The following is a 23,800-nucleotide window of genomic DNA, read 5'->3' as shown; positions in this document are numbered from 1 at the left end:
TTAATTTCTCTGACCACGTCGACCAAGTGGTGCTCCGTCTTCACGAAATTACATCCGTTTGCCGTTTTGTGATTGCGTCCGGCTGTTCCACTGCTTTGAACGAAAAGTGCCTTGTCTTTGCGTGTGTTCGACGAGCGGTGTGGTGCACACTCGGATTGTGGGCAGCATAGCCCCGCCTGTGCCACCGGGTTCGTCAAAGAAGCGTGGGAAGTATTCAGCTAAACGCCATGACCTTGCTGTCTAGCATGTTCAGTGAAAGCACAACTTTGGCGCAAATACAGGCGCATATCATCCCCAGCAAGAGAAATTTTCCGCAAGGTAAAATCAGTGACTTTTTTAAGCTAATTTCATCTCAATAAAGTGATTTTTTTGTACTTCACGGATTTTTCGGACTGTTCCATTATTCGTACCATTTTTCGGGTCCCTTTGAGTCCGAAATATCGGCCGGCGACTGTATACGGGCATTAACCCATTATCGCTATCCGAACAACTTCCATCTGTCAACAATACACCCAAATAACCAAAAAGCCCCTTTTGGTATCAATCTGTGATACATTTACGTGAATGCCATTCAAACCATATGTGATCTTTTACAAGTCACCTGGGTGTCCCGTGATTTAAAAGGAGACATTGAAAATGAGATTAGTGCATGTGTCCTGTATTCGGCATCTGAGCACTGAAATTAAAGTGAGCTGTCTCTTTGTAGGACCCAGGCCAGCAGTGTTCAGGCAGCAACTGCCATCTGGTGGATTTCCTGACGGTACTCTCTTGTCCAAGGAAGGAAACCTGATTCAGGGCAGTGCCTTCCCTGCACAGGGCACATCACAGGGAACATCGCAAGGCATCGTTGCCAGCGCCTTGCCTGGAGAAGGTCGCATTCAAGGCATGCCCGAACCTCCACGTCAGCTACCACAGCATCAGCAGCAGCAACAGCAGCATCAACAGCAACAGCAGCAGCAACCAGCTGCCACCAGTGACTTGGGTGCTAATGAGACAGCATCAAGTGGCACCTCCCCCACTTCTGCTGCCACAGGCGCTAATGCTGGCTCTGAGTCCCTGGAGGCCCAGCCAGCGAAGAAGAAGACTGCTGGTGACCTTGTGAAAGAAGTAGAGGCCCAGGGCACCGAAGACCAAGAGGACGGTGGTGGGGACATGGAAGACGACTTGGACGATGATGAGCTGCTGGGTGAGCTAGCTGTGCTGGAGGGAAATATGGTTTTGAGTCACTCGCGGGTTGCACTTGGGATTGTGCAGTAGGTGCGGTCTCTTTTGCAGACATTGGTGATGGACTTAATGTGTTGCATCATTATGGGAAGGTCGAGTATGCACCTGCAGAAACAGATAAAAGGCATGTAATGCATTTCCGGGGAAGTGTATGGGTGACATTGGCAGGAACATCAGGGCAGGTAATGCCTGGTAGCACCTGAAGTCTGGGGCAGCACATATTCTCCTGCCATTCTCAAAAGGGCTGTCTAATTCAAGCTACCTACAATGAAAATTGGTTGCTTTTTAAAATTCATGCAGTTGCATACTGTGTTTTTGACACTAACTTGTAGCAGTTGCATGGCTCTTACTTGGCTGTGCACGTTAGCAGGTTATGGTATTCACAATTGTTCACACCACTGAAAAGCAAGCTTTGATAATGTTTTCTTGTTATTGCTTCTTGGTCATCAGGTCTTGGCAATGACTTCAACATTCTCGAGTATGCTGACCCAGAGCTGGACCGGGTATTTGTGGGCGAAGGGGAGAAGAGCAACATCCTCGACGAGCACCTCGACTTGGACGACAAAGAGGACGACCTGGACGAGGTAGGCCGTCAGGATGCAGATGCCAAGGAGGAGGACAACAACAGCTCCCAGGACAGCAGTGTCAAGCAAGGCTCCACAGACAAAGAGGAGAAGCTTGGGGACCAAAAGCCAGACATGGGCTTTTCGACATTTTCGAGGGAAGCTGGGGATACAGCCAACCAGCAGCAGGTCCCACAGCGACCGGAACAGCAGAAGCCAGGGCAGGGGCTGCAGCATGCACAGCAGCATGTACAGCAGCAACAGCAACAAATGCCCAAGATGCCACATGCTACATTCGACACTCGGCCACCAATGAACGTAGTGCCCTCGGCCTCCTTTGCAGTAGCCGGCCAGCACCCAAGTCTTCGCGGAATGCGGCCACCTCCTCCATACACAGGCATTGCTGGCTCCATGGCAGCTGGTGTCCGCATGATGGCAGCCATGCCACCAGGTGCTGCCATGAGCCACCTGAGAGGCTCACTGGGAGGTGTGAGGCCCCCGGGAAATGTCACCATGCCAGGGGCTGCCATTGGGCCCACGCTAGGTGGTGGCGGTGTTGGGGGCGCAGCAGGTGAGCAGCGGCCCCTCCTGCTGCAGGAGCAGCCCCTGCTTCTGGAGGACCTGGTAGAGCAGGAGAAAAGGGAGCAGCGCAAGCAGAGCGGAGAGGCTGCGATGGCTTCCCTGCTGAGTGACGTAGACTTTGAGCGCCTCAAGGCCGACGTGCTCTCAGGTCCTCCCGATGACAGCATTGGAGCACCAGCCCCCGTGATGCCGCAGACATCCCTTCTGCCAGCCATGGGACAGCAGCACCCTGTGAGTGACATTTGCCCTGCACCAGCAGACCATACTCGCCTTGGCTAGATATTGAAAGCCACCTCAACGACCAGGCTCACGAGCTGCATAAAGCCAACTTTTTGTCAAGCTTAGGGCCCAGTGCGCAGCTTGCACTGTTTGTGGGAAAAAGAAAGAGATACTGTGAATGTGGAAACAAGGGGTAACACTGACACATGCTGTAAAAGAGGACGCATGCCGTTTTGAAATGTAAGATAGTGAAGGAGCTGTGAGAAGTAGGAAAGGGAAAAAAAGCAGCGGCACGCCAGTGATAGCGGTAATAAGAGCCTCAGGCATCTTAGGCCTCTGTGACACTTGTCACTTCTGAAGTTCATTTGGAGCACTGCACCTAGGAAAGCTTCATCTCCCACCGTTTCCCATCTTCCTATTCTGTTCTCTTTGCATTATCCGTTGAGTTGACTGTAGTTCGCTGATTTTACAGTGTACCTATGAAGTCCGTTCGTGAACAGAAGCTGACTGCATCCTATAACAGAATGTATGGAACATTATTTCAGAGCCAATGTATTTTTAAAACGACACTACACGGTAGACTCCTGTTAATTCTCATTTGAGACGAACAATGTCAGATTATTTGGTTTGTTTCCTATTGAATTCAAAGAAAAACAAAATTGCATTTGAACTGTTAGGCGTGTGCTTCAGTTAAAGGAGTATAGACGCTTAATTTTGGTGGCATGATTTCTTCTCTACAATGATGCGGAAGACACTGCTACCATATAAACTTGTGTGGGGGCCGCGCACACCTTTTTTTAAAAAATTGGGTGTGAATATTTAAAGGGACACTGAGAAGAAATTGAAGTTGGCTTGTATCGATAGAATAGCAGCTCCTGATCACAAAAACGCCACTCTTACTGAAAACAAAGCTCTTTTAATGTAGAAAATAGCAAGTACTGAAATACAGGTGTCACCGCCACAGGCCAATCTCGCAAGTACAAGCGTGATGACTTCCTAGGACAAGAGGCGCCACCTTGGAGGAATTTTCCTTATTTCATGGAAGCCACGAATCTCTGAGGCTGGCAAAGGAAGGTTGCGGACCGCACCGCTAGCCGTTAGAAATCACGGAGTCTGCGTTTACGTCACGCATCACGTCACTCCGTTCTGAGACGTCACAAGAGTTGCCGTGGCGTCATAAGAGTTCCCTGAGTTTGAATCAGAGCGGCGGGAAAAACTTTTTCATCTTCGAATCCAAATTTCTTTGAAATAAATGCATCTTTCGCGCCCGGACAAGTGGCAACAAAGCCATGAAATGCCGAACTATCAGATTTTGCTAACAAAAAAAAAATGATAGAGTTCTCCTCAGTGTCCCTTTAAGGTGTGGTCCATTCACGAAGTTAAAAAAAAATAGCAGAATTTTTACCTAAATTTTATAAATGTGCGAAAACAGAATTGCATGAACGGTAACAACGACAGAGAACACTCTGTCTGTGTCTTAGTGCCGCAGATGGAAGTTGATGAAGACGACGGCGTGCAATGCACAGCGCAAGATTGTGTTGCAGTTTAACATGAGGAGTGATCGACTGTGGCCATAGCCGCTCTCGTGCACTGGCCAGCGAAGCTGATCTGTTCGCGTCGTCACAGGTTCGTAACCCAGTTGCAGCAATACCGTATTTACTCTCGTAATGAACCCACCTTTTTTCCAGAAAAGTTGACATCAGTTTGGGGGGAGGGTCCATTAGGCGGGGAAAAAAAGCTTCAGCAGATTTTTTTTGGAAGGGTCGATATTTCATATCATACCTCCGTGGGTCCTTCCCTCATCAACTAACGCGCATCGTCAGATGGTCAGACACTTTCATGCCTGGTGTTTAGCATTGTTCACTTTGAAGGGATCTGGCAATTTCGGGGTAGCGGGCGGCCTGTTCGGGAAGCGCGCCTCCCCACCACCCATTTGGCAGGAGCTCTCCTCAAAAGATGAAGTGGTGGTGTTATCGGCGGTGGACAGCATCTTGGGGTGCTGCCAAGGGGTGTGCCCCCCCCCCTCCTTCTGGCAGCTCTCCTCAAAAGATGAACAAACAAGCAATGTTATTGGCCAGCAGCATCTTGGCACGCTGCCAAGGTCTGCACTGCGGACAGCAGACAGCACCAAAACTGAGGAACCAGCTACAAAAAGCCAAAGGCTGAAAAAAAGAAGTAAATTCTTACCGACAAAAGTGGGGAGAGGGCGGGTTCATTACTAGAGTAAATACGGTATTTGTTTAATTTATTTTTATTTATTTATTTCACTTGGCACAAACTCACAAACATTGCAACCAAGATCTTGCTCGAGGTTTAGGCATCATTGAACAGTGGTTTCACACAAAAAAACGTATAACCGCATCTTTTTCTCAATTATCTAGTCCAAAACAGGGCATGCGGACATTGCATTTGTTATCAAATTTTTGATTTCGTCTATTTTGTGGTAAAATATTTGCACAAATATAACATAGCCACGAATATAATGCGAAGGGGCAGTCCATATGAAAACGAAAGATTTCCATGAACGTGGTGTTTGTTCCACGGCCTCAGTATAGTTAAAAAGGCAGTATAGTTAAAAATTCGCACAACATAATCGAGCGTGGCAACCCCCCCCCCCCCCCCCCCTCCCTCCCTCCTAACGCAGTGCCGCCACGCCTCCACTTCTTGCCACCGCCGCTTTGTGCTACCCAGTGCTGTTTTTTTTTTTTTCGTTCTCTACTCCCCAGGTCTCTTTTACTGCCTTCCCTTTGTCATTAGCCTACACTGCCTTCTTTCTACGTTCATGGCAAGCTTTTCTTTTCATTTTTGGTTCTGGGGCATGCCACTTGGGCATTTTAGTGAGCCCATTTGTGTCTGGAGGTGAGTGAACCAAGCGAGTTGTAACAAGTGGCTAACCCCAAATGAGTCTTGAGTCCGAATGAGTGAGTCCTGATGGGTTGCTAGTCGAAATGAGTGAGCCCAGATGGATTGTGAATCGAATGAGTCATGAGTTGCAACGAGTGGCTGACCCCAAATGAGTCGTGAGTCTGAGTGAGTCCAAAAGAGCTGTAAGCCTAAATGAGTTTGAGTCAGCTCAACCTGTGTGAGTCTGAGTTTGAGTGAGTCCATAGGTTGATGAAGCTTTTTTGAGTGAGCACTCGTGATTTTGCTGAGGCCAGGTGCTCTTTATTATAACCATTTCTGTATTAAAAATGTTTTTGCTATAAATGCACAAAAATTTCTACAGGTGCCTACGGAAGGCAAAATGGGAACACAGATTCACTTTTTTATACTCGTGTTTTTATTCTACGCTTGTTTACTGTAGTGAGGTTCTGTATCTAAAATTCACTGTGAGACCATTTTGAGATAAGCAGCGACAAATGCACAATTCTTCCTAAATGACAAGAAAAATGTTTTGGCTTCAACTGTTAACAAGTTTGATTTAATAAAGGTTTACTGTATTTTCGTTGTCAGTTTCTTGCTGTTCACAGTGAGCTTGCCTTTTAATCATAGCAATATTTTGTTCTTGTTTTCCTGAAGGCTCAAAATCCCCATTGCATTACATTTTCGGTAGGGGTGTGCGAATATTGAAATTTTCGAATACGAATCAAATACGAATATGAAGAAAAAATGGCTTCGAATGTCGAATCGAATATCGAATATCTGGTCAGCACAAAAAATAAATTCAAAAAAGATAAACAAGCAAAAATTGTTGCTCATATTTTTTTCAAAGTAGTGTATAGCCGTTGCAACTGAAATAAACAAAACTAGACTGCCTGAGCACCGTATAAAAAAAAAACATGACGTGCGCAAAAATGTGTACTACTTAATTGAACAGCATAACAGTATCCAACCTGTAATGTGGTCAGGCAAAATGAAATTCATAACATGACAAGACTAGAAATAAAAATAACATAATGGCTAGTAAAACTTTAATAATTAGGAGTTCAAAGAACCGACAGAAATGCCCTGGTTATTCGAAGGTCGATTTATAAAATGCCCCGCGGCCCCGGAAAAAAAAAAACTACTGACAATGCGGTAGTCTTATAAGGCGGCTCTATCGTGCAAACATCTGTAAGCCCGTGACAAGCCGCCCGTTTTAGTGTGTTGGAAGAACAACACAAATGCAAGCAAGGGGCCGGGGAACACATACTGGCGTCGGAATGGCGAGACTGCCTCTAAAAATGAAAAAAAAAAATCACCAGCGACGCATCAGTCAGCATCTGAAAGCGGCACGGTGCTGAGATTGGACTACTGGCTAATGCGCGGGCCGACAGTTGCCATTGCCACGGGCGAGTGGCGAAGCGCAGAAACCAAACTATGCGGCCAGGTTATTTTTTTCACCTAGTGACAGGGGCCCTCCGAACATTGTCACGCCTGCCGTTATGCCCACTTAAGAGGTGCATGGGTTAAAGAGCAGCATGCAATAGGCGGGATTTTTACAGGATCGCTTGCCACGTTGTGACACCTCGACTCGCCCCTTCGGGAGCCTCACGCGAAATTCCGCAAGTAGGCTTTCCCGCATAGCGTAGTTGACCCAAACAAGATGGCGGTGGTCACGCACAGAGAGTTAAGGTGACAGAACGAATGCCATGGGTGTAGGCATTAATTAGATAACATATTACGGAAGGATAAAAAAAATAAACGCGCTTTCGCGTTGCAATTGTTAGAAGCGTGTCGTCCCCCATGTTGTTCGCAGCACGTGCGGTGTGTGGGAAAGCCCACTTGCGGAATTGCGCACAAGGTCAAGCCTAGCGGCATCGGAATGCGATCGGTCCACGCGATAAACGATGGAGAAGAAAAAGAACAGGGCCTTTACATTGCTTTCCTGGAACTTTAAACTCTATATTCATATAATTTGCCCAGATATTGCGCTTTTGCAACAATCAGATTTACGAAAGTCGGAGCGGTATACGATCGCCGCCGAGTAGTCGGGAATTTTCGAATATTCTGAAATTCACGAATATCATTTCTCGAATACGAATATGAACCGAATATGAAACATATTCGATTCGTATTCGAAATTTCGAATATTCGCACACCCCTAATTTTCGGTCATGTTATGTTCATGCATATGTAGTGCTGCGGCCCATGTTTCATTACAACTGTTCTAGCATCTTTTCAACTGCTCATTTGTAAATGAGAAAAACGCTGATTTGTGCTGCTTACATTCATTGCAGGTCAACCCAGCCCACTTGGTCGGCAGTCCTCAGCGTTACCACCAGATGCATCAGTCGGGCGGGCCAGCTGTCTGGGGCGGTCCAGGAGGCATGGTGGGTGGGCCCCAAGCTGGTCCCTCACCGCATGTCATGCGCCAGCCCATCCCTACCGGTGCAGCTGGGCCCATGGTGCCTCCGGGCGGAGCCATGCATCTTGTGCGCACTGAACAGGGCGCCATCCGCATGATGGGTGGCCCTCCACATCGGCCGCCAGACCAGCTCGGCCATGGTGAGTTGCTATCCGAATGAAACGGCAGAAGCTTATCGAAGCGCTGCAGAGACTGCACATGCAGAAAAAAACAAAAAACAAAGCACGCTTAATGCTCTCCCGTGACAACTTGCTACTTTGGAAGCTGAGATCTGGACACCATTTGCAACTCTTCTGAAATAGGTACTTATGGTATTAGATACCGTCTGAGAGAAGGATGCACACGCTGTGAGAATGATCAGACCAGCTTTCTTCATTTAAGTGAGTATTGACAGAAATTTTTGGAACGGAACCCATGCAAATAGTGTTGAAGGCACAATGTGCAAGTGTCATCTATCTACATTATGCTTTATTACAGTTCATTCCACTTATAATGATATTGGGAAAACTAGGAAATTCGATTGTTATAACCGGTTATTGTTATATCTGGACCAGCAAAAAAAAAGCAATAAGAGTACCCCCATGTAGCCACCACGACCGGTGCTCCTGTCAAGGGCGCATACCATCTTGGCGCTCTGCCAAGTTCCCCGAGCCACCCTCTTCAGAGTTTCCATCAAAAGATCTACACACTGCGATGTTATCGGCGCACAGCATCTTAGCGCGCTGCCACGGTCTGTGCTGCGGACTGCGCAAAACGGGGAATGCGCAAGAAAAGCGAACGCTTAAAAAAAAAAATTCTCAACCATCTCGGGCTTTTGTTTGAGGCAGCTCTGCGCTGCAGTGGCCAAGCAAGCTCCTCCCTAAGCTCCTCCCTCCAGCGATTGTGATGATGATAGCGCTTGGTTCCCAAGGCCGTAGGCAACGCTCTCTCTCTCTCGGATTTCGCCACGCAGGTCCGTTTGTGGAGTTTTTACGTCATTCGAATCAAAGTATTTTATATTTTATCAAACTGTCAGGCAAGTTTTGGTGGTAAACACCATCTGGGCTGCCAGAATTGTATTGTTGTATCCGTTATTTTGCCGATAATTGTATCGTTATATGTATTCGTTATAGGCGAATGGTGGTTTTTTGATTCGAAGCAAATTCGAATCGAATAATAATTTTCTTCGAATAATTTTGAAGTGAATATTTGAAATACTTCTAGCATACAGTTGAATGTACAATAGGCATTTTAAAAATCATGTATTTTTCGAACACACAGCGACATTACTTTAAAAAAAGAAAGATAGATTGCATTGAACTTCATCGCACTCACTGAAACGTGTCGACGCCCTTCAAAAGGGACCATCGAAATTGGGGAGTAGGCCTACATGTGGAGCCAATACATATGGGGGAGGGCTAAGATCTATTATGAGACCCCTGAGTGCTGGTCTTAATTGCGATTGCGTCATTGTGCAGCTATTGCTATTAAGTGACGACTCTATGAACAGCTGCTATAGCGAGTGCACAAGGCTCTCCATTAGGGGTAGCCAAGTTTTCACTGATGAACATGGGGTTTTCTCGTGCAGGCCAATGAGAAAGAAGTACGTTGCGAGATGCTTGTGGCGATTTCACCTCAGCGTTTCTTCGGGATTTCTCAAGCTGAGAGGCAGCCGCGGCAACCTTCTCGTATTTTTTACAAGGCCCCTTTCGGGGCCACCAAAACGATGCCTCGGCAGAGCTCGCATGTCACTTGCCGTCCATGACTACTCTTTGCAGTTGTTATGCTTTTTTTTCGTGCAACCCGTTTATAACAATTATCGGTTATAACAATGGAATTTTCGTGGCACTTGAATATTGTTATAAGTGGACTCGACTGTATTGCAACATGTACAAAATATTTTTGAGCAGTAGTTTTTAGTAGTATCGTCAGAAAACCTGCATGGCCATAACCCTGCACTTTGAACGATGGGACAGGTCCAAATGCATAACCATGCAGGCACCTGAAAAGGGCACCCATCACAGTGTGCCTCATGCTCGCATCGTCGCGCTTGATTCGCGAATTTCACGTGGAGAAGAGCAGCTGCGGCACCTGCAGTCCGTTTAAACACGCTCCACGGAGATCGAGAGAACCATGCGCCCTCCGATTAGAGCGCGATCCGCGGCCGTTATTGCGATCCGATTTCGCGGGGAGCCACTGTGCATGCGCAGATGGTCCTGAGGACATTACAAGGCGCCAGCCAGCTGTTCGCTCCCTTGCCCTGTTCGGACCAGTCAGCGCGTGCACACTAGCGGCGCACGGAAGCAGATTGCGCCATGCTAAATCTCTCTACTTATGCACACCACTGAGCATGGTTATGGCACATGCGCACTGTGGGTAGGACGGTCGCAGACACACCTGACAAGTGCAGATCCAGGCGCCACGGTTCCGCATGCTCGCGTCTGTTGCCACGAGCATGTGCAGACCAGTTCCGGCATACACACGGGAGCACAGGCACGCGACGCGGAGTCGGGGCTTTGGTTATACATGTGCCGCGCTAGGATCCCAGAGTACGAGCCAAGAGTTACAGAAATGTTATTCACTCAGGACGAATACTTCGTGATTTCGAATACCAAACATTCGGTTCGCATCGAATATTGAATACTTTACTGTTCGACCAAATATTCAAAATTATTTAATATTCGCACAGGCCTAGTTAAATGCGGTTTATTTTTATATAGGTGCAATGGGAGAATTGATAAATCTAAATAATTTTATCGTTATAAGCGATATATCGTTATATCTGGTATCGTTATAAGTGGATTGCACTGTATAGGCATTATTTATGCTAATAAAAGAAAGCAGTATTTATATCATTTATATTATCCAGATAATTTAATTTGCTTCATTTTATGCATGGTTCGAGGACTTATTGAGCACATCTGCATTTTGACATTTTCCCTGCATATTGTATTCCCTAATAACTGCTCATGTATCGATTACACAACTGGTTATGGTTCAAATGAATATTGGCTCATTCCTGGCAAGAAGTGCTGAGTGCGGTGCTTTGTCACATGCAGTAGGCCCCCACTCTGGGGGGTTGGCCGGGAGCGCTGGGCCACTGACGTCTCCGGGCGACGGAGCGGCAGCACCAGTGCCACTCCCGATCCAGACACTTCCGGCACCGCCTGCACCGTCGCTGTGCGTGGGACAGGAGCCGCCGCCGGCGCCCATGGTGGCTGCGTACGAGCATTGGCTAGCGCAGCAGGAGGCCCTGCTCGGCTCGCAGAAGAAGGCCCTCGAGGACGATGTGGGCAAGCTGCGCAAGGCCAAGAAGGCCCTGAGCACCAAGCAGCGGCAGCTGTCCAAGACGGGCCAGGAGCTGCCCCAGCACAACGCCCTCGAGTTGCACCGTATCGCTCAACAGCAGCCAGCCATGCAGAAGAACCTCGACCAGGTAAACCACAGTGGCCACAATGGGTCGGTTGGCATGGATGTTCTTTAGAGCGAGGAGTTTCAGTTTCATGGGCTAAGTTCACATACTTAGACACTTTGCAGACACTTCAAGCAGTGTTGAGCTAGTTTTGTGCTGGTGGGATCTGGGGGCTGGGAAGGAGATGTTCCCGTGGTTTACTTGTCAGCACCGGTCATCGGAACCTGAGTCAGTGCTGGCTTCTGCTAGCCCTATGTCATCCACCTCATCACAGGGGAATTGCCTTAAGGAGGAGGGCAGGAGATCTCTTAGAACTGGTGCTTTTCAGATTTGCATTTGTCCGTGTGGAAAGAGAAAAAGAAAAGGGCCATACTGTTTGAAGGGGGCAGATGAAAGAGAATTCATCCCTATTTGTGTATGTCATCAAACCTCGTCGCTCATCTTGTTGTGAGCTTCGTAGCCCAGGAAACTTTAGTAAACGTTGCAGTGTGCGGATGGTCTGATATCACGGAATATGTCGTAAGAGAAACAAAAGGTAGACGACACGACACATTTGCATGCAAGAAATAAAATTAAAGGGCAACACCGTCGTGCATTTTTACCCGTTTACAGTATTGTATCTCTATGGTCCGTCGACACTGATTCAACACTTGACGTTTCCAGCTGCGCAAGTTGTACCGGCAACACATGATGGTGGTCCAGGAGTATCGCAACAAACAACAGAAGTGGCAGCAGCACATGCAGCAGCAGCAGCAGCAGATGCAACAGCAGCAGCAACAGCAGCAACAGCAGCAGCAGCAGCAACAGGGCAGCCAGCTTCTCCAAGGGGGAATGCTGCCGCAGGGCTCACCTATGCACCACATGGGAGGAGGAGGAGGAGCGGGCCCTCCCATGGGGCCGAGCATGTCACCCAGTGTGGGACCCAGCATGTCGCCCAGCATGTCTCCCAACATGTCGTCTGGCATGAGCCCCATGGTGTCTGGAGCATCGCACCCACACACAGTCTCTGTGAGTGCTCTGTATCTGCTTATATGGTTTCATTGTTTCTTGTGAGTTTTCCTGTGCTGTACGGTTTCCATTGTGACAGCTGATGAGAGCTTCAAGGTTCTGAAGAAGTTCTGGTCTGCTTAAGAGCCAAAGACATGTCATTTAAGGGGGAAGAGGGTGTAAAAAAAAAGCTATTATTAATGAAGTGACAATTATGAAATCATCAGGGAACATGTATTTTTGCATGCTGATTCGAAATATGTAATTTAATTTTATGTATATCAAGTCTTTGTATACTTATGTAATATGTTCAATAACTTTTTTGCCGAGAGCTTTCAAGAAATTTCTCGGCAGGGGACTTGCTAAAATGCATGCCATTAGTTTCTCTTGACATCAAGGAATGCAGTAATGATAAAATTATCATCCTGCCTATCATAGAAGCTGAGTTATAGCGTATTGAAGTTGCCACTTCAGAAATGGGAAGAAAAATTATTATTCCTGTTTTTTTGTTGCGAATTTCAGCTATAATAAACTGTTTTACGATTTTTTACTTGTTCGCTATAACGAGGTTTCATTAATTAGGAAGCTGCTTTGAGTTTTCATCTTGAAAGCATCTTGTCTGTCAATGTTTTGGTTTTCTTTTTCATGCTTCCTCTTTATTTTTAAGTTTCGTAGCACTTTTCAAGCACTACAGTGTTCTGCCTGTTGCTGAGTGCTGCCTCTGGCTCGGCTTACAGGTTTCCAGTGGTGGCATGCCCTGTGGACCCCCGCGGTCTCCAATGCCGCCACCATCTTCCCCAATGGGAGCCCCTTCCCCATCCCCGCGGATGCAGCAGCCACCCACATCCCCGATGGCTTCTCCCCTGCACCAGATGTCACCTCAGCTGCCTTCACCACGCACGCCAAGGCCACCTAATGTCCACCCCATGAGCCAGGTTTGTCTCTGTTTTGTCCTTTGTGTGACTGCGCCTTTGAGTGAGTGAGCACACAACTCTTGAACACATTATTATACTCAGCGGCAGCTTATCTTGACAATGAGGGGAAGGCTACAGGGGTGACGCGTTCGTAACTGTGTCATTCAGCCAAATAGTTCAGCTGCACGACGGTGTGCCTAGACAGCTGGTGGATTGCTCTGCGTGGTAGCTTCTTTTTCACTGTTGTAACTGGTGCCATCTGTGGAAGCTTCTTGTGACAAGACATGCCTAGCAAATTCATTGTAATCCTGAAAACTGTCTTTTTCTTGACAGTCTTAATGTTGCAAGGTGGCAGTTGTCTTAGAAATATGTTTAAATAATGAATATTGACAAGATAACCACGTTTTAAGTAGCGGTTTGCAAATACTGAAATATTTATATACTGAAATATGAATATGAAATAAAAATGCCATTGAGTATCTAATTGAATATTAAATATCTGGTCAGTATGAAAAAAATTTCAGAGAAATATAAATTCTCTTGTCATATTCTTATTTTCTTTTTCAAACTAGTGTATATGTGGCCTTTGCAACGGAAAGAAACAGAATTAAACTGCCTCAGCACCCTAAAAAGTAAAAAATAAAAAGTTTGTCACATGCACAGAAATGTATACTGCTTGTTTAGACAGCAGAACAATGTGCAACCTGTAATGTGGTCGTGCAAAATGAGTAACAAAATGAAATCCATGAATTGGCACACGACTGGCAACTAGATATAGCATGATGGGTTATAAAACTTCATTAATTCAGACTTCAAGGGGCTGTAAGAAATGCTTAAGTTTTCCGTGGGTTGTGTTATGAAATGCTCCTCAAAAAGAATAAACTACCAAAAAATGCAAAAGTACTGTGAAGCCTTGAGAGGAGGCTCCACCGCACAAAAAATGAAAAACCATGATGAGCTTGTAATTTCAGCGTGCTGGGAGAACAATACAGACGCAAACGAGAGGAGCACATATAGATGTAAGAATGTCGAAACTGTTTCTAAAAAGAAGAGAAAATGACCGGCGACATGCGAGTAGGTGTCTGAAAACTGTGCGAAGATGGGTATGGGTTGTCGCAGAGTATCGTCGAAGAAATCGCTGCAGCTTTTGATGTTGTCACGGCGTTATGCCTGTTTGATTGCCATGATGACTACCTTCAGCTCCCAATTCACTCCTATGTCTTCTTTCTTTCTTTGCCCTGATACCAGGGAGGCCACTTGCCACTGTAGTCCTATGGGACCCTGGTGGTGCCCCCTGACAAAGTTACTATCCTTTTTTGCTCTTTACACACAGCACTGTTCTGCTTCACACCATCCCTGCCAGTCATCATTCCAGGCAAAGGGACTTTGTTTGCTTATGTGGGGTACACCGATACTTAAACGTATTTACTCGAATGTAACGCGAGTTTTTTCCCGGATTTTTTTCCCCTTAAAGTCTACCCTCGCATTATAATTGAATACCGCACTTCGATTGGCCTAAAGCAGTTCCGTGGTACAGCCATTTCAAAGCAATCAGCTTGGTTTCGGTTTCCGCAGTTCTGTGATCTTATGCTGGCAACATGGGAACCACAGAAGCCAAATCCTCATCCATCCAAAGTCAAAGTGTTGTTCTCTGTAATTTTTTTTGTGTTCGCTGCGACCTCGTGCTCAACGCGTTGTCGCGTCATGTTCTTGTGGCGTTGCTCGCGGTGTATCGATTGAGTGCGCACAATGGCAACGCGTCGTGCACAGTAAGATGCTCATTTTAAGAGAAAAGTGATCCTGTTTGCTGAAGAGGTCGGGGATTCTGCGGCAGCTTGAAGACTTGACCTCAACGAGTCAACCATCCGCGGATGGCAGCTCAGCGGGAGGTGTTTTTTAAGGGGGGAGGTGTGGATCGGAGTGAAATTCCTTATTTTTTTTCCTTATTTTTTTTTAGTAGAGCAATGAAATTTGGCCCGGTTATTGGGAAGTGTGCTGAATGACTAAATACAAAGTTTCATTGATACACCTTGAATAGCTTTGACATTACAAATTTTTATTTTCACCCAACGTGCTAAAATCCTGGCATGACATAAAGACGTGGTAGAAGCCCATAGTTGCTTTTATATTTTAGCCAATTCATGCAGTGCCATTCTCCAAATATTTTTATCACCCTTATTTTTTTTACACAGGACATTATATCCACGTTTGAAAAATGCGGTCGTTATCAACATTCCAATTTAGCTGAACAGTAAAAAAAAATTAGATAGTTATTAAAAATATAGGAATGCCGCTGCATAAAGAATTTACTAAGAGATACAGTGCAACAAACCCCATGCAAATCCCACAACACATAGTTGTTCTGTGCTTTCTGTGAGCAGGACAGTCGGCTCAAAACTCCCTTCTGAGAAAACTGGCTCTAAAGTTTTGCAAGCACTGCAGATTTAATGAAAGCACCAGAGCTGTAATATTTTGCATCATTGCTGTCAGGCATCTTCTTGCACCTTTGCCTCTTTGTATGGTGGGCTTTGGACGCCTTCTTCAGGTGCTCTTGGTCCTTTTCTTGAACCCTCTGGACGGCAAAGGCACCATGATGCACACCCAAGGGGGCACACATTGCCGAGTAGGCTCCTTGGCTCCCTGAATTGTACTTCACGACTGCCTCATTTGCTGCTGCCTCGATCACAAAAAGCGAGGCATGCTTGTCCTCTCGACCTCTTCTCATACCTCTTGGCATGATGGTGTTGTTCACTACATTTGTGTTTGGTTCTTTCATGCCCTTCACAGGTGACATTGTTCAGGAACTTGTATGCTGTGCGGGATCTTTCTGTAATGTTTGTGTTTTTGCTCATGAGACCAATACTGGATATTGTCGCACATAAGTCAACTCTGAATACAGTCTAGCCCAGTTATAACGAAGCCACTTATAGCGAAATAGCAGTTATAACAAAGGGATTTCAATTTCCCATTCCCATTTTCGCATTTTCAATACAATTTGGGTCCGGTTTTTACGAAGTAAAAAAGTCAATCGGCACATTTTTGCGTCCTTGAGGTGAATTTTTCCGCTAAAATAAGAGCAAAACTCTGCTGACGGCGTCCTTCCGTGGCGTCGTCTGCTCTCCCACGGAGCGAAAGGTTGCTTCACTGCATCGCCTGGCATGCCGGTCTCGTGTTGCGCCGTCCTTGAATGGTGTCATGGCGTAGAGCAAGCCACGCGGGAGAGGGAAGAATGTAAAAAAGAAGAGAGCCTGTTTTTTCTTTTTTGACGACGTCGCGGAGAGCGGCCGTCTTGGCCAGTCGTGGTTCTTGAATTTCTCCCGGGAAGTCGGCACCACGGCCAGGCTGGAGTCTGCAGGATCTGTGGCAGCGCTCACTTTGTTTTATGTCGGTGCCGCGGTGTGCAAGGCACGGAGAAATCGCGGCAGCATTGTGCAATTTGGAAGCGCGGCTCATTTTCATCGTTTTCGCGGATCGCTGGATGCTGTTTATTAAGACAGAGTTATGCGACTTGATCTAGCTAGTGAAAGCACAAATGAGTGCAGTGTCAGACAGTTCGAGGTTGGGAGCACGGCGAACGCCATTATGCGTGACATGATCGTGCGTGATGCCATTGTCACTTGTTTTCTGCCCACATTAACGCGATCACGGTTTCCTGTCTTGTTTCGCTTCTTTTGGTATTTCATGACCGCTTCGCCTCAATGGACCTACCTGGCCCTTTCTCGGAACTGACTCTCTGTTATGTCGACCCTCGCGAGAAAGCTGGCTTCTCCCGAAGCAGCAGCGCAGAGGCGATGCCTGCTGGGGACGAAGCTGCCGCGATTTACGCCGCTGCAACACCTGATGGTGCCGCCACGACGGCCTGCTTGGAGCAGCTTTGGGATTCCGCTAGCGACCTGGAACTTGTGCTTGCAGGTCTAAGCGACATGGACTTCGTTTTCGTTGACGAAGACCTTGTTGCCACCGAGGACTTAACAACTGAAGAAGTTGGGAGTGTCGTGGAAGAGACCTTGGTGGACAGCACCTCCGACAGCAAATGCGACGATGCTAGTTGTGCCCCTAAGCCGGTCACCTCCACAGTGGCCATCGCAGCTGTTGACACGCATGTACCTCGGGAGCCCGGAGTTCGACCACATCTTTGGTTCTCAGTTGGACAGCATGGAAGCCGCAATCCTTAAAAAGTGGGCTCCATGTGCGCGAAAGAGCGAGCGACGCGGCGAAGCGGCACGGTGACGCCTCGCTCCGTCGCTTGTGGGCGACCTCCGTTCAGGCCCCCGCAATGTACACAGCGGGCTTCGTGCTTTGCGCACTCCAGCTTAGTAAACACGCCTGTAACCTGTTCTCTCTCTCAAAATTTTCTTAGTGTGCCTCGTAGTCAGGGCAAAAGAAATATTTCCTCTACGGCAGCAGTGTAGCAGCAGTGGAGATAACCAAGCCGGCGTGCTTGCGGAGACAAAGTCACACCACGGATTCACGGGGGATGTGTGCTTTCGTTGGGTGCCTGTGCACTCCGGCTTAGTAAAAAGACTTCCATGAACTGTCACCGCAATCTGCTTGTAAGTGGGCAAACCATAATATACAAGTGAGAATGCACGCCACGAGTGTTTCTGCACGTATATATAGTTGGAGCGCATAGGCACGGTGCATCGAGCGCCGGTACCTGCGGCTCGACACGCATCTCTCCCTGCAGTACGCCCACTCGTATAGCCCGCTCCAGATGTTGTTAGCCCTCCGTAACCAACAAGTAGATTGTTTTCATTATTTAAATCATGCGGGTCTGCCTCACAGCTAAAGCAGAGCAAATATTTTCTCGACCGTGGCGATGACCAAGACGATGCGCTTGTTGAGGCCGCGGTGGTTGAGGCGATCTCGGAGTAGCTGTGACAAACCATGGACGAACCAGAAACGGCTGTGTGGGGCCCTGATTGGCCAATCGCATGGGGGACTTCCGGGCGACGAGACAAGCGACACGGCAAAAATGCTTCGCGCGACGGTGTCGCTCGTCGCTTGCCGCCGTCGCGTTCACTTGAGTTTTCGCATACATGGAGTCCAGGCTTAAGTCCGCACACGCGAAACATGTTCAGGGGATGCTGGACCACTTCTTTCAGCAGCAATAAATTGGTATGGCCATGTTTGTATTTTTTTTTTTCATAGTCCACATATAAAGAAATAGCAGATATAGCGAAGTGATTTCCGATTCCCGCCGACTTTGTTATAACCGGGCTAGACTGTATAAGTCAAACCCCAAACTTGTAGCCCTCAAAAGAAAGAAAAAGTTAGACTCATCACGCATTCCCCAGTTTACCTCACTTACCCACCCACTTTCCATGTGGTGGCATTGCAGCAGCTCAAACCAATAAACGTGTAATGGTGCAGTCACAAGACCAGCAGTCAGGGGCAGATGGAGATCAAAAGGGATAAGTGGGCTCCATCCTGCCTTCCATACTAAGTGGCCGGCTGACTAGTGGCAAACCGAACCACTGAACGGTTCTGTAGTTTCGGATTCTGACGTGGCACATGTTCTGGGGATTACTGGAAGTTTTCTTTTGTACTTTTTACCGCTCGTCAGGGAAAGCGACTGTCACCGTGAGTGATCTGGATAAACAGCGCGCCATCAAAGTTTCATAGCGGAACCAACTTGAACGCAATTTATCTTTTTTTTTTTAACACGTGGAGCTTAGAACATCCTGCCGGGAATGAGCAGTGGCATGAGGCACATACTATTCATGGCTCGGCCGAAGCAACCTTAGACTCCACAAATAGTTTGACTCTGTGTGTAGGTTGACCCTTTAGTTCCAGAGGGCTGTTTATTGGGGGGGGGGAATGCCAACTTATGCTCGGCTATATGCGGTACACCTGTTTCGAGTTATGTTTTAATATTTCCTTACTCTGCTCTGATTCAGGATGATTCCGGCATCTTGGGAGAAGGTTTCCAGTTGCGAGAGGGTATGGATAAAGGCTCCCAGTCTCACCAGCAGCAACAGCAACATCAGCAACAGCAGCATCAGCAACAGCAGCATCAGCAACAGCAGCATCAGCAACAGCAGCAGCAGCAGATGATGTCCAGCATTGTGCAGGGGCTCCTATCACAACAGTCGCCCCTTCATGAAGGTACTGTACTGCCGTGCAGAGACAGAATTGCTGGTTCTTTGTTTTAGTAGCCCAGTCTCACCTGCTAATTTGTTTCAGTCTTTGGAGGCAAAACTTAAACTCTGGCGATCTTTGCTGCTCGTGTCCTGGAGCGCATGGACCTTGAAGGAAAAATGAAACAGTCGGTTCATGGCTAGGCTGCAATCCAATGCGAGGGCGTAACTTGCGCCCTTGCATAATTTGTGCACTCAATTCATTACCCGGATTTATAAGAAGCTTTTACTCACATATTTTATGCTTCCTTCTGTGTCAAACCACCAGCATGCGTACGGGTGCGCGGAAGAGAGACTTGGGAAGATTGGCATGGCAGTGTCGCTGGAAAGGTGTGAGTGGTGATGCTACGCCGCCACGTTGCTCTAAATATGCCACTGCCAAGGCCTAGCCGAAGCAGAGTCATACCTGATGTGCGAGCGGCGAGCACGACCTGCTTTTTTTTTTTTTTGCGCGGGGGGGGGGGGGAGTACGAGGCTAGGGCGGCCGTAACCAGAGTGCCTTGACCCCCCCCCCCCCCCACTTCCAGAGACACACCCAACACAAAAGTGGAAACGAGTCAGCACCAGCTAAATAGCCATGAAGGAGATAACAACAATGTAAGGGAAAGAAATACACAAGCCGACTGATTTTTCAGACTCCAGTAATTTGGACTTGCGCGATATTTTTCACTTCACTGAGGAATTGTCACGCACCGCATAGCAATACGCACATTTTCACAACCGATATTCCAGACTCTGAGGGCTCCAAAAGTTCGATGTTTCAGACTAAAATAGACAGAAACAATACTATGAAGATCGCTTTTCAGCCGGAAGTTAGTTTTTTGGCCTACCGTATTTACACGATTATAAGTCGACTCGACTGTAGGTCGAGCCCCCCACATCACATTTCAGAACAAAAAAATAAACTTGGAGGTCGTTTACACTTGACCTTTAATAAAAGAATGCAATGTAGGCTGCCTAGTTCATCGTGGCTTGGACGACACCACCTACGTTGTGGGGCAGCAGATGATGGAGGAGGGGGGGTGCATTCGGAGACACTCGTGTCTTCCCGTTGGTTACCTCTTGGTCTTCGCGAGCATCACTGTCCATACAAACTGACTGTTCTGGCTTTGTACAGCGCGTGCATTCGTTCACGGCAGACCTGTGGCCATGTCGCATTGTCTGATATTGTAACGTGAGGTGGTGTGGACATGACGAAAGCGTGACTGTGGCTCAGGTACAATTTATTATTATCACTTGCCAGCAGAACATAGCGGGTGAAAAATTCCACGATTTTTAAAGCAGTTTTTTTGCAGAAAAGTTTTTTTTTTTAAATTCGCGGATTTTTCGGACTGCTTGATTATTCAGATCCTATACGCGCCAACCTATGCGCAGAGTCCAACTTAGTTCCACCCCAGCTGTGGGTAGTACGTGCCCTTTGCCATTACCCATGTCTGGCAGGGTACATGGAGCGCCGTGTGTCAAAAAAGTTGTTAACTTGTTTGGTAAATTGGTTCCGGTAAAAAAATTCGAATTAAGCAGTGGTTACCCGGCTGGCTTGCACTGGCGAATGCTTTCCCGGATCAACAGTTGAAAGAGAAAACTTCCAGTAACCTCTGGCGTGCATTGGAATCTGAGACTACCGACATATTCGCTGTTCGGTTCGTTGCTGTCAGCCGGGCCGCATTCAAGACTGCCATTTTGCCTTTTATCTCCATTTGCCTCTTACTGCTGGCTTAGTGATTGTATCGTGCATGCATTGCTTTGAGCTGCGCACACACTGTCATGCCATCTTGCAAGGAGTGGGTGTGCTCTGACAGATATTTGGATTAAACTTTGCCAGATATTTGAAGTACTGTATAAACGCGTGTAAGGGCCGCAGCCGTGTATGGGCCGCACCCTGTTTTCCAGAAGAAAATATTAGAAAAAAATAATATCTGTGAAAAGGCCGCACCCAAACTTCCCACACGACCCATGTGGGAATAGCCTTCGAAATGCACACGCCGTGGCATCCGCGATCAGCTCCGGCTGCGACCAACGGCGCGCTTCATCGCGGAGGCGATGCATGCGCACAGGAGCTTCCAGGTGCCGCCCGCGGATGGCGCCAGAGGCCACGGCTCATTATCATCATCGTACCTCCGCCGCGAGAGTCCGCCAGGTCCCGCTATCCGTATCGGCATCAGTATCACCAGCTCTAGTGTTTTGTTGCTGTCGAAGGCACGGGTGTTAGTTGCAGCTTTCGCGTGCTGCCGCGGAGCGTTGTAGTTCTAGCAGTTTTAGCATGATAATTCAAGCACCGTAATAGCTACACGGCTGGGAGTTTGCTATCAAACACGGCAAGTGTGCGGTGGGCAGGAAGTTCGACATGGCCGAGAAGTGCGTCCGACGATGGTGCAAGCAAAAGGATGCATTGAGGAACACAAGCTGCAAAAAGCGCGCTTTCCGAGGCAAGCCATGCTAGTTGCCTGAACTGGAAGAAGAGCTGCTGTGCTAAGTGATTGAAGCGCGGAACAACGGCTACGCGTTCACAGTGGACGTGCTGTGCGACTTTTTCTGGAATGAACGTGCACAGGAGCACAGCACCAGCTCGGAGTGGAAATACACCGCGAGTGGTGATTGAACGTAGAATAAATGCCGCTGATTTCCTGATCGGTGTGTTTTTACTTAAAAAAAAAAGTTTTTTTTCGTAAATCGCGTGTATGGGCCGCACCCCAAAAATTGGCTCTCAAATCTGGAAAAAAAAGTGCGGCCCTTACACATGTTTATATGGTAAACATTTTTTTTTCTTTTTTGCCAGTGAGGAGTGCGAGAGTTAGGAGCTCGACATACAGGTGGGAGTATATGTTATATATGGCGCATTATGACCTTCGCAAAGTTTTTTTAAACGTGCTTGCACAATGTCCACCTAATTTGCGCACCCTCTTTTTGCAGCCTTATTTTAAAAGAAAAAAAAAGCGCAAATTACTCAAGTAAACACGGTACTTATAACATTCAGGGAACATGCAGGTTTTTTCTCAAAGATGAAATTTTGTTTCACCAAGAAGGCATTTCAGTTTATGTTCACTGATGAGAAAGTTGGAATATGTTCAAATAGAAGTTGACCTGCATTGATAGGGTAATGCATCTGATCACAAAGAGACCACTCACATTGAAAATGCAGCTTATAAGCTAGTAAACACCAAAAAAACAAAATGCAAGTGTTGCCATCACAAGCCAATTTTGCGAGTAAGCTACATACATTGACACCGATATTTTGGTACCGATCCTAGAGGCTGTTGCTACACTACCATTCACGTCAATATGATGGAACCCGTCTTTTTTGGTAAGGACATCACGAGTTTTAATTGACTGGTGAACTGGTGGGAAGATTATGGGGAAAAGTTTTATTGGCTGTAAAAGGATTTTTTGCTGCCGGACAAACGTTGCCGTAACCAGAAAGAGCCAGAGAATCAATTTTCACTGAAAACAATAATCGGATGTAGTTATTCTCAGCATCCCTGTAAGTGCATTGATTACTGTAACGTAAAGTTGCTGCAAGTACTTCGTGTCTCACACGTGCTTTAATTGTGTGCAGGGGATCTTGAAGACTTCCCACAGCAACAACAGCCTCAACAGCAACAGCAGCAGCACCATCAACAGCACCTGCAGCAACAGCTGCAGCAGCAGCAGCAAGCACAGCACCATCAACAGATGCAGCAGCAGCTGCAGCAACAGCAGCAGCAGATGCTGATGAAGCAACGTGAGGACGGTTCTGTGGGCCCACCAACCAGTCATGGAATGCGCATGGTATCCCACATGGGAGCTAGACCACCATTCCAGCAACACGAAGGGCAGCACGTCATGCTGCAGCCACGGTTTCCAGGCAAACCACAGATTCCACGCTACCTGAGTCGTCAAGGTAGGCTTCTTCACCTGTGATAATAGTCCAACCCTGCTACAACGAACGCTGCCAAGTTGAGCCCGGATATATATACAATTACTGTTTACATCGAACAGTCAGAAAGTTTCCTTGAAAATCCCAGGCGGAATTATAGCACTACTGTTCACGTTTATCAAACTTGTGGTCAGCCAAACATTCTATATATAGAACAGTGTGCCGCAAGAGTGGTGCTTCACATAGCGGTGCCCTTCAGTCCCTGGGCACCTGCTGGCAGCACTAGTGCTCTTAAATCGCGCAACGAGATGAACTTGAGGTGTGCATGAGAGTGGCCTTTTGCTTGTAGTCTTGTATTCATTTTTCACGCTACATCACTGTCATGCAGTGAACAGAACTTAACTAAAGCCTAGTGGTCTGGTATCTTGTCTACCATTCATGTTTTTTTTAGTAGTTTTTCAAAGTTCAAGACCTCAGTTGGGCCGACTTTGATAGGCACTCCCAATTGAAAAGGTTGTGTAGTAGTCGGTGGCTAACAGGTGTGTCATATTGGCATGCCTGGCAATATTTTTCGTGCCAGTAATTCTTTCATTGCATGTAGTATTACTTTGTTGGCAATAAAGTTCCGCTTCTGCAACTT

The 23,800-nt window shown here is 47.2% G+C and overlaps 1 protein-coding gene across 5 annotated transcripts in view; it reads left to right on the top strand.

Annotated features, from left to right (window-relative positions):
• LOC144093777 (uncharacterized) overlaps window positions 1–23,800 on the top strand; it is a 197,528-nt gene that overhangs the window by 100,042 nt on the left and 73,686 nt on the right. For all 5 annotated transcript variants that reach the window (XM_077627479.1, XM_077627480.1, XM_077627482.1 and 2 more), the window contains 8 exons: window positions 707–1,186; window positions 1,675–2,600; window positions 7,748–8,015; window positions 10,914–11,290; window positions 11,930–12,274; window positions 12,991–13,188; window positions 19,068–19,275; window positions 22,861–23,184. In XM_077627479.1, the coding sequence (XP_077483605.1) occupies window positions 707–1,186; window positions 1,675–2,600; window positions 7,748–8,015; window positions 10,914–11,290; window positions 11,930–12,274; window positions 12,991–13,188; window positions 19,068–19,275; window positions 22,861–23,184 (3,126 nt within the window). The remainder of the gene's footprint in view (window positions 1–706; window positions 1,187–1,674; window positions 2,601–7,747; window positions 8,016–10,913; window positions 11,291–11,929; window positions 12,275–12,990; window positions 13,189–19,067; window positions 19,276–22,860; window positions 23,185–23,800) is intronic.

The sequence above is a fragment of the Amblyomma americanum genome, chromosome 6, assembly GCF_052857255.1.
Source record: "Amblyomma americanum isolate KBUSLIRL-KWMA chromosome 6, ASM5285725v1, whole genome shotgun sequence".
NCBI lineage: Eukaryota > Metazoa > Arthropoda > Arachnida > Ixodida > Ixodidae > Amblyomma > Amblyomma americanum.
Note: the sequence above shows the minus strand (reverse complement) of the source record. Positions and strands in the feature narration are given on the sequence as shown.